The sequence below is a fragment of the Channa argus genome, chromosome 9, assembly GCF_033026475.1.
Source record: "Channa argus isolate prfri chromosome 9, Channa argus male v1.0, whole genome shotgun sequence".
Lineage (NCBI taxonomy): Eukaryota > Metazoa > Chordata > Actinopteri > Anabantiformes > Channidae > Channa > Channa argus.
Genome location: NC_090205.1, coordinates 20,279,103 through 20,290,492, shown reverse-complemented (window position 1 = coordinate 20,290,492; position 11,390 = coordinate 20,279,103). Strand labels below are relative to the sequence as shown.

At 37.1% G+C, this 11,390-nt stretch overlaps 2 protein-coding genes across 3 annotated transcripts; both read right to left on the bottom strand.

Moving 5' to 3' along the window:
• Positions 1-2,761: 2,761 nt before the first annotated feature.
• LOC137133627 (mast cell protease 1A-like) lies at positions 2,762-5,068 on the bottom strand. The gene is made up of 5 exons (XM_067517424.1): positions 4,874-5,068; positions 4,592-4,739; positions 4,324-4,462; positions 3,757-4,020; positions 2,762-3,633 (listed from the first exon to the last, which is right to left on the bottom strand). Exons 1-5 carry the CDS (start codon positions 4,929-4,931, stop codon positions 3,481-3,483), a joined length of 762 nt encoding a protein of 253 aa, XP_067373525.1. The 5' UTR covers positions 4,932-5,068; the 3' UTR covers positions 2,762-3,480.
• A 160-nt stretch (positions 5,069-5,228) lies between these two features.
• Positions 5,229-10,227, bottom strand: LOC137133625 (UDP-glucuronosyltransferase-like). Of its 2 annotated transcripts, XM_067517421.1 has the most exons (5): positions 9,284-10,227; positions 8,748-8,879; positions 7,421-7,508; positions 7,107-7,326; positions 5,229-6,855 (listed from the first exon to the last, which is right to left on the bottom strand). In XM_067517421.1, exons 1-5 carry the CDS (start codon positions 10,136-10,138, stop codon positions 6,573-6,575), a joined length of 1,578 nt encoding a protein of 525 aa, XP_067373522.1. In that variant the 5' UTR covers positions 10,139-10,227; the 3' UTR covers positions 5,229-6,572. The 2 variants fall into 2 exon arrangements, with proteins under 2 accessions (XP_067373522.1, XP_067373523.1); XM_067517422.1 differs by lacking the exon at positions 8,748-8,879.
• Positions 10,228-11,390: the final 1,163 nt, after the last annotated feature.

The window sequence follows — 11,390 nt, the reverse complement described above, 5'->3', positions numbered from 1 at the left end:
CTTCTGGAACGTTTGAAAACCATCTTTAATTGATTGTAAACTACAGACATCTGAAGATCATCAGCCAGGCTCAGAAGCGCTGCTCTGTCCACCATGCTCCTTCATGTCACCTTCCTGTCTATCCATGAAAATGTTGGACACGGTTATGCTCTAGATGTCCTTGTGAAGAGGCTCAACTGGTTTGCAGCAGACAAACACCATCAGTGATGTTGCAGCAAAAGAGATCTGTGTGCTGTTCCAGCCTCAGAGTTTTTTGTTGGTTTATGTGCTATTTTGAATTGACATTACTTGTTTTCAGAGTAATTACATAAAGACTGATGAATAAATGTGGGAGCTTCTCAGTAGAGAGAACAAATTAAAGCCACGATTGTTTCATTTTCTGGAATTGTGCTGGTGGAAGTGTTGTGCTATCAGGACCTTCTACGGTGATGCACCTACTACTTGCATTTAATATGTAGATATTATCGTTAATGCAGTATTCTTCTTCATCTTCCACCATCAAATATGATGACGCTGAGCTGTGCGAGAACAGTAGTGTTACTGTTTTTTCAGTGATACTATATATAACAAAATAAAACGTATCCTAATTATGCTTTAATATAAGTTTTAAAGGTAATCATGAACTAGTGGACAGCTTAGACATAGACATGAAAAACTGACAAACATTGATACATCAGTCTTAAAATTAGTGTTGAATGGACACTGCTAAATTCACTTTGCAGTAGGCCCTGATCCTGTGAGTGCAATGATCTTGATTGCCTATATGGCTTAAAGAGGTCGGATAAATAAGGTGGAGCAAGAACTTTCAGTGACTGGAAAAAAAAGTTTAAATCTTAAAATCAATGCTGGATTTGATTGGTAGCCAATGGAGATAATATGACCCCAAGATTTCTCACTGTTTGCATAATTTCAGGTTGATTTGAAGGGATTTAATCTGTTTAGGTTATTGTTACTCTTTGGGGATTTTACCAAAAGCCATCAAAGTATTGTTTGACCTTTCTTCTTAGCCATATTGGAGACCACTTAGCCCATGAAGCCAGCATCTCTTGAGCCCTGCACACATTCTGCACCAGGGTTGACTCAATAGACAAGAAAAGACACAATAATGATCCTGAAAAATGTGTAAAAAATTGGGTGAGTGTGGACGTGTCCCTGTGTACACCATCATCTTATTTTAACAACAATTGATTGACACTATTAAGCAAGCTTGAAAACACAGTCTTAGTTCTTGGGGTATGTTGGCCATTGTCAAACCAATCTGCCTCAGGTTTCACAAACTAAATCTTACAGTAAAGCCAATTCTTGGTAAATCTTCATAAGCAGCCAAAACAATATTTATAATTTCAGTAAGTTTTTTTAATATATATCCTGTGCAATTCTGGTAGAAGAAGACTGCTTAGTTCAAGACAAAGTTGAAATTGTATAATAACCTTGCCAGCTTGGCATCCATAAGAGACAAAATGGGTGTCCAACTCAGAAATTGTTTTTTCTCATTGTTTAAATAGGAAATCAGTTCAGACTTTATTTGAATTAAAAATCTTTGACTTTGGTGACACCTCATTGTGGTATGAAAGATGACCCAGTGGCAGATAAAAACAGGCCATCAGGACAATTAACCAAAGCTATGGTCCCAAACATTTTCTGCAGGTAAAACTAAAATTGTAAGAAAAGATTTTGAAGAAAAGACTTACTTTCCTTGAGGTTTGTGGTTGAATTACTGTTTAGATTTCACAGGACTGCACCAACCCAAGATACCTTGCTGCAGTTACGTCAAATGCAGTGAACCTTAGCAGGTTCTTTGACAAGGTGAGTAAGTCAGAGTCCTTTTTTTAGAAATTGTTGTAACTAATTAACATAGTCGAAATGAGATCAGCATTTACATGGATGCACTCTGTGGTGTTGATTTACAGAGTGGACCATTGTTGACCATTGAATGTTTACAATGGTAATTGGACCATCTCTGATCTATAGCTGCATTCTTTAATTTACAATAATGTTATTTATGTCTTTTTCAAATCATAGTGTTATGTAGAAAGAATTTGAGTAGTAACATTTTTTATTGGTGATTTATTAGTGTAAAGCTTTGTCAAATAATTCAAAGGAATAGATTAGGAATCATGTTTGTTAGTAAGTTTTCCCCTTCATTGTTGATGAGTGATTGTGATTTCTGTAAATCAGACTTGAAAATGTTTTCAACACCTTTGCAGGTTATAGAGAAGAGATATTTTGCACTAAACTACTGTTTTGATTTCACAGGACTGCACCAACCCGAGATACCTTGATACCTACGTCAAATGCAGTGAAGCTTAGCAGGTTCTTTGACAGGGTGAATAAGTCAGAGTTCTTTTTGTACAGATTGTTGTAACTAATTAACATAGTCAAAATGAGATCAGCATTTACATGGATGCACATGGTTTCAGAGTGGACCATAAACCATCAAATGTTTACAATGGTAACTGGACCATCTCTGATCTATATCTTCTGACATTTGCTTTCTTTAATTTACAATAATTTTATTTACTGTATGTCTTATCATAGTGTTATGTAGAGGGAAGTTGAGTAGTAAAATTTTTTCAACTTTGTAAATCCGTGTAAAACTTTTTTACATTATTCCAATTAATAGTTCAGAAATTAAAATTTTTAATAGTACAACGTTCTCACTTTTAATGTTGAGTGGTTGTGAGTTCTTATAAAACAGACTTGAAAATGTCTTCAACACCTTTCCACATTATAGAGAAGCGATATTTCACAAGAGATCCAAGTCAGTTGAGTTTTATATAATGAGATTTTATGCATTTATTCATTTTTCATACATTAACAAATTACAAAGTCATAAGTATTATTGTGAAAAGAAATCCTCCAAAAACTTTAATTCACAGATAATTGACAGATGAGAACAGGCATTATTTTAAGGCAGTTTGCTCCTTTCACTTTCTTTGCAGATGATGGCTTTCACAGACAGAAAGCGGTTCAACTTTAAAACGTTGCACTATGACTGACAAGACACGGGTGCAACTGCAGTGGCCTGTGGTTTGTTGTAATGCATGTGGGCTATTACACCACAAGCATCACACTCACTGTTGTACTTTGTTTACCTGTTTTATCATTTCTTTGTTTATGCTAATGAACCTTGATGTATATAATAAAGATAAATATCTACATTTTGCAGTGAATGAAGAATCAGAGTTAATTAAAGGATTAAGAGACATGCTCTGGTAAGATGCTATGGCTAGACATAAAAATAAAGGAGGAGGAAATAAAAGTACAGTGACATTTTGTTTTAAATTACCCAATTTTATATGACATTTTACTTTAGATTTTAAACATTAGAAGAAATTGGGCTTTTTTGCACGTAAAACATATTAGCTTTTTGAATTTCTAACTTTTATATACTGTGTGCATGAACAAGCCACACTATTTAACAAGGAAGTGAAGACAAAGCAGCAGTGGCAATATTTCACTTACTCACACATCTTTCACCTATACCTGCAATATTTTTTTAATCCAGGAAAGAAAGAAGTTGACTTTGGTGAAGACATGAGGATACTTTGGATCATTACAATCCGTTTCTAGGGTAAAAGCTGTTAAACCTTGAGGCTTGTTGTTGCAGATGAGTGGCCCACCAGAATCCCCCTATGAAGATTGGAAAAAAAATGAAAAATCAGAGCCAACTCTTTATTAATCAAGTTGTGGAAAAAAAAGTTTTGTCATGAAATATGATAATTTGCACTTCTGCTAACAATGCAGTTTATTTACCTGACAAATCCCTCCTGTCTTTTTGGTGAACTTGGTACATATCATGCGAGCAGGGTTGAAGTATTCTCCCCATTTTTTGTTGCACTCAACGCTGAATTGTATCTTCTCTGTGGTTTCCCTCAGTACATTTGATGTAGGCTGATCGACTCCAGTTTTTCCCCAACCAGCAACTAAACATTTAATGTTTGCTGGTATTTTCTCGTCTTTTTTTGGTAGTTGGTCAATGAGTCTCACATACCTGTTCAGTGTGGCATTCTTTTTTAACTGTAAAAGACAACACAGAAGTAGAGTTACAAATTAATGCACTTACACTATATATATATTAAATCCGTTTTTATTCTTTGTTTTGTGCATTAAAAGAAACAATTTGTGGGAGACATGTTAGTTTTTTAATTTCTTTCTTACAGCAACACTGAGGTTTTAGGTAAAGCAAATCAACACCACATCCTTTGAAAATGATTTAGTGCAGCTCTAACTCTCCAAAAATGAAACTAACACGACATTATGAAAAATACTTTAGAGAGTAATACAGTTCCTTCTTTTAAAATATAGACAATTTAACTTTACCTTAATTAACATAATGTCATAGTCATATTTTCCTCTGAAATCTGGATGTTTATAGTATTTAGCCACTTTGATCCTTTGCTGACTTTTTTCTTCCTTGGTTACGTCGTGTGCTCCAAGTACCACTGTCATGGGCTGCTGTCTGAGAAACAAGAGAATAAATAAGATGAAAATATTTGTTATATGTGTAGTTTTCCCATTTTAAAAAAGACCACAGTTTAACTTGTTAAACTCATGTTTTCTTGTTTTCACGGACACAAATCAAACTCACTGGTGGCAGTGCGCTACAGTTAGGACAAAGTCTTCCCGAATAAGAATCCCACCACACAAATGTTGTCTCTGAACCTGGAGCGATGCCATGTAAGGTCTGGAATGAGGCTTTGAAACTTCACCACCTACTATGCCGCTCTCAGTGGCCCCTTACATGAGGAGAGAAGGTGGACAAATTACCAAAGAAAACTTTCTCATCAGCCACATTATCATTATGGAACAGCAAAAAGAAAATAAACAATTCTTTAATCCAGCAATGATTTTGAGAAGGATCTGATCTTACCAGTGATGGGGACGAGCTGTAGGACAAATAGAACACAGAACATGTGGATCATGGTCATTGTACAGAAGATAAAACTGAACAGTATGACTTGAAGTTCAACTTTTGTAGTCAGCCCCCACAACGGAAACTTGGTGGAAAGGTGTTAACATCATCCTTGCACAGACAAGTTGCTATCACACCTTTTAACTTTTTATGTGACTGACACTATTTTCTAAAACCCAACGACACTGACAACTTGTCAGTTTAGTTCACAAACAGAAACTTTAGAGAGTTTTGAAATCTGAAAATCTTTTACACAGATCATTGTAGATGTATTTTCAAATTTGCAAAATTGCCCCAAAATCTACATTTGTTTCAAAGGTTTAAAGTACAAATTTCAAGTACTTGCTTTACTAGCTTTTCACCCTTTTATGACACATTTTCGACACACAAGTTTTGCCCTTGCGGTAAACAGACTTTGTTGTCTGTTGTCTTGGTTGTTTGCAGGAATAGAATTAAGTGGAAACTGTGTATCAAGGTCACACTTACCACAGTGTGTATAAAAATACTTACATGACTCTCACTGAACTAAATCCACATATCCAATCCACATTTCTCTGTTATGGTTTTTATTTTACTTTAATTTTACTTTAGAGTGCAAGTATCCTTTTAAAGTAGGGACGTTTGCTGAAGGTGTTGAGACCACTAAATGGTTTTCAGAGACTGAGGATTTTTGGACTTTGGTTTAATAAATAGACATAGATTGAAAGTCCATTTAAGCCATTATTTCTGAGTTTAGTTTGTGATTATAAAACAACATTTAGCAAGAAAAACTCTACTGAAAATCTACTGAAATGTATGACTCAAACAGTAGATCACACACTTTTATAGCATTAGCAATATTAAACCTGGACCAAAAAAGCAGCAGGGTCTTAAAATGGGAGCTGATGAGACTGTTCTATTTCTATTGTCCGCTTGATGGCGGTTTGAATGGAGCGTTTAATGTAGGACTATTTAGAACAATGTAGGACTATGACCAACTACTGAAATGTATGTAACAGTTTACAAGGTGTAGGTTTTTTCTAGGGATGCCTAGGTGACGACGATAATTCCATGCCATAGTTCTTTTAAATAGGTGCAGATGAACCAGCAATGGTTTGGTATTCCCAGTATGTGTTTGTCCAGGATTTCCCCTAACCCTGTTGCTTCCGAAAGAGCTCTGCTTGCTCATCTTAACCCGGGGGCCTGTTTTTCTCTAATCTACTATTTAACCACTGGTGAGAAAAGTCAGTATTAAATATTTCACTTAGATGTTAACAGGCGTGCCACACCGGACGTGTATTCTGCTGCACTCCTCCCTTTGTGCCTGACCTCTGTCTCACTCAGTGGAGTAGCAAAGGAGGAGGTTTCGTGTGCATCTGAGCCGTTTCGGTTTCTTCGTGAAATTAACAACTCTAATAAACACTGTACGATCTATTAGTTTAGCCTGTTCTGGCAAATTCTTGTTTTAAATAAACAAAGAAAAAACTTCTCCTTACTAATGAGACAACACCTTTAATAGCGTAAATTTACAAATATGATTAGCTGTTCCTGAGAATTCTCGCCAACACCTGTAGACCTCCAGTGTGGCTGCTGCGATGTTCATTAGATCAGTGTCACATCACTTTCTTTTCCTTCATTACAGAATTTATAAAGCCTAATGAAGGTTGTGTTAAAAACTTTATTCGGATTTTGTCTTTGGAGCTCCCTTCCTGCAACACTTCCGGGTGCAGAACAAGCAGCATTTTAGCATCACCCACACAACAGTTAGGAGAATGATGAGTAAAATTCCTATGACATCCAGACTGTGGTACTGAATCCAGTTCAAGTCATGTGCAGCTACTCTTAGATGTGCAGCTCCTTTGTGTTTGATCACAAACTCTGTCCAGAAAGCAGCCAAGTCCAAAGGCTCGATAGGGCGGTCCAGGTGTATCTGAGACAGCTTTACTATCTTCTCCTTGTAGCTGGAGAGAAGCAATTTTTTTGTTACAACCCAATTTGCAAAAAGTTGAGAAGATTTACAGGGACAAAAATGTAAATATTTTAAAATGTAAAAATCAACACTTAACAGCAAATGTCACTTTCTACAGTGTTTTTTTCACTTTCTGTGATTTTCTTTACTCCACATGCTTAGTTTGTATTGTTTACTTCGTTGGTGAATATTATTACTTTTTAAACAACCGTAAATTGTTAAATATTTATCTATGGGTCTTACCTTTTATCATGAATAAGTTTGTTTAGTGCATCCACTATTCTTTCAGTTGTCACATCATGAATAGTGACCGTCTTTGCAACGCCGCGGGTCACCATGCGATGTGCATTTTCGTGCTGATCCGCAAACAGCGAAAATATAAACATGGGCACAGCATTACAGATGCCCTCATAGACGCCATGAGTACCTCCATGAGTGATGAACACCTTAGCCTTGGGATGGGCTGATGGCATAGAATTGGCATAGAATTACACTCCTAATCACCACAACCCAATAGAAGTGGCACAAAATGCAGTTTTAGGTCAAACTTAACACACCTAGGAGATCATTCTGAGGTAACCACTTCATGAGTCTGACATTTTTTGGAACATCTTTAGGTGGGACTCCAGTGTACCTCCAAAGAACCTGAAACACAAATGACACGTGCTTGTCTTTAAATTTGATATGCTGACTGTTTAAGTATTAAACTGAGTTTGATATCTTTATAGGGTTAAAGTTCTGTGGTCCAACCTGATTATGACTTTAGTTAGAGTAGGTTTTCAGACGAAGCGATAAAATCTGTGTTTAATGTTTAAATGTTTGCTGTGTCTCAAAGATCTTTGATATGGTTAATGCTTTATCTAAAAAAAACACAAAAATCAAGAGGCACTATGTCTGATAAAGGTCTCAATTTGTCTCTTGAAATATAAGGGGGCCCACTGTGGCCATGGCCTACTCTTAAACACACCCTACCAGATTGCTTACTTTAATTAATTGCATGCAGCACATCACACCAAATATAGGTGTTGATCTTATATATAGATCTTAACTGAATGAAGAAAAATGGCTCCACAATACAGTACAACCAGCGACACTTGGGATGTAACATAAATGACCAAGCTGAACTGTAAATCTAACAATTATACAAAAAAACGTTAGAAGTAATTGTCAGACTCTTAGCTGGAATAATGTGGACAGAAATAAGGATGGAAGTGCACAAACACCAGGTCTCCACATTCCTCATATTCTCATTATATATATACAGTGTAAATGTTGCATGTCAGTATTGTTATGCTACCTGTCCTTTAGTAATGTCAAATTCACAAATCCTGGTTTCTGGGTGTTTCAGATATTTAAATTAAGTAACTGAAAGATCAAATGTGACTGTAGTCTAAAATAACCTGAGTGGGTTTGCAGTACTGTAAAACAGTAAGGGTCCAGTACAGTACTGGACTTTCCAATCAGCTCCATGTTAGAAACTGAACACTGCCTGGATTATATATGTAGCTGTCCTCTTCTTCTTTTGTAACAGCCGCTAATAAGAGTTAAAAGTCAATGATTATGACTATCTCTTTGTACTTACAGCACTTTATGTACTGATGTAAGATTAGTTCTTAATCAATGTTGTTGTAATGTGTCAAAACAGTTTGCTTTAAAACTGACAATCTGTTACTCCCGACACATTTAATTTAAAAACACTGAACATGTTTTTAACTTAATTGTTGTCAGCCAAATTGTTACAGCTACCATGCTATTATGGTTCAAAAGCATGTCAAGTGGCACATTTGGCTATTTTCTCATTCTCAAGTTTTAAAAGCCAATTAATAAAAGTCTGGACACCCCTGATCTAGGTAAGTTGACTTAATCTGTTAAGATCATTGTTACCCTTTGAGGAATTTGCCGAAAGGCATCAAAGAATTGTTTGGCCTTCTCCTCAGGCATGTTGGAAACCATTGAGCCCAGAGTAAAGACAATAAAGCCATCTTCTCCTGAGCCATTCACAAATTTCTCCAAGTCCTGCAAGAAGGTTTGAGCAGAAACCAAAATTAGCTCACGAAATGTGTAAATCTCAAAATGTAGCAGTTGCAGCAGAACAAAGAGATTTACTTCTGAGGCTCGTCCTTCTAACTAATCTGAGAAAGTCAATCCCTGTTTGTCAGCTGCTGAAGCAAAAGGGTCCCATGTGGGTATTCATGAGACATCATAGGCTTTGACAGAGTGTCAGTATGTGACACCTTGGGTGTCTGGATTCAGAGTCTCATGCAACAGCTAACTTTATTCACTTATTTATTCTAGTCATTGGTAACAATGAGCTCTTAAATAATCTACGCTGAGTTAATAATATGACTTTTACTTAAGAGTTTATATTAAGCATTTATATTTTGCATGCTTCCTTATTCTGGCATTCTTGAAATACTCACTGGTGGAAGAGGTGCTTTCTTTGCGCAGTTGATACCTCCAACAAAAAACATGTTTGGCAGAAGAGGTCTGGGCCATTCAAAAGCAAAGTCATCTCTGATGAGCCAGATAGCACCATGACTAATGAGATCCTTGTAGGTTGTGATGTCTCCTAAATACCTGCTGACCAGATCATCAAAGTGGGCATAAATCATTTTGCATACATAGGGCTGCATAAAAAAAATGAACATGTTTTTGACTCTCTGGGGAAAGGTCATAACACCTGTGTTATCAGAAGAGAACACAGGGACATAGGAAACAGGAGAGGGACATTGGTTAGCCTGTACATGCAGCCCACATGGAAGTCCACGCAGTAAATAAACAGCTGGAATGGAAAAGGTGTGAGCCAGGATGGATCCACAGGGAAGGAAGGGGTCTGTAAGCACAAGATCGAAGCCCTCTCCCCTCAGTCTGGTCATTAGAGACTGATTGTTAAGCAGACTTTCACAACCATTCATCTGGATTAAAGTAAACTCAACAAAACGCTGCACGCTATGAAAGAAATCCATTATTCCTGGTGCTCTTTGGAAGACTTCGTCCCTCATCTTGTTAAATTTTTCTTCCAGTTCATCTTTGGTGTATGCTAGAGTGTAGATCTCAGTCTTGTAGTTCTCTGAGCCATGGATCACCATGCTGGTTTCAGGCACCAGAACCAAGATCTCATGGCCCCTGTGGACGAGCTCCTTCACTAGTATCTTCATGCTAAGCCAGTGGCTTCCATCCACAGGCACAACCAGAATCTTTCCCTCCTGACTTGGCCCCAGGCAACATAGCCAGATCACCAGCCCCAGTGTAGGAAACCACACCCCGCTGCTCATTGCCTTCTCTTTGTGCTGCAAGCTGGCTGGATGTCAGAGCTAGTCGTAGTAGTGCCTCTTTTTAAGAGGTGGATTTATGTGTGTGCGTATCAGGAGGGGTGTGTGTTGAAGTTGCAGGAAGCTGCATTTGTAGGTGGGCTGTTGCATAATAATGGTAAATAAAGTGAGAGAGACAGAGAGATTAAAGATTCTCAGTGGACTTTGTGTTTATAATTCAGAGTATGTGATCAGGTAATATTTTTCTTTCGGGACAATCTATTTGTCGTTTTTCAATTTATCCTTTTTCTATTGGCAAAAAAATTGCACTTGTTAAGATTTACTGACGCTGGTCACTTCCAACAATTTATACTAAATTAGGAGTGAGACTGGAAAGATCATCCCCTCCCCTTGTTATTACAGGGATGGGCAAGTCTTCCTTGGTCACTGTAAGCTGGACGAACAGTTTAATTTAAAACATTTTTGTTAAGATAACGTATAAAAGACAGCATGGAAAAGTATAAGTAAGTCAGAAAAGTATATCTCATCTATCTCATGTCTCATATCTTCATTTAAATTAATAAATCAAATGAATGGATCTGCAGTAGTTTTATCTGCTATAGCTTCTTAATAATGGCAGTGTTTACACTGGCAGTTCATCTGTGCAGCAACAAGTCAAGAGACTTCTTTAGTCGATTACTTAGCAGTTAAGTCAAATAGTTTCTATGTTATAATCTGTTACAAAAACACACACTGTGAGCTCCATGGAAATATTAATTTAATGACTTTGGTGACACCTGGTGGTAAGGATTACATGCAAATCTTTAGTCATTAAATGAGCAAATCTTTGATTTTTTAGAAACATAAGAAACTGTGATCACAAACCCATTTAATTATGGGTACAGCTAACTTCAAACAATCAAGTACAGTGGCAACAAATGTGGCAATGATGTTGCAGCAATGCAGCAATGGGAGGAAGTAATTGACAAAAAGTCCCCTAGACCTCAGATAAAACAAGTATTCAGCATTAATGCAGTACATAGTGAAAAACGTTTAACGCTGTGATGGGGCTGATCTGACCACAGGATAATTAGATGAAGCACTTTTACCTGTGCACAGCAGAAGAAGCGAGAAATGGGAGAGATGGAGGGGGAGGTCAAGGAGGAGAGATGATGTTATCTGATGGAACTCTGGAAAAGCAGCCTGACCATGATTCCCAACTCCATAGTGTGAGCAACAAGATGTCATAATCTGAACTGAGGGTTCCTCCAATTGA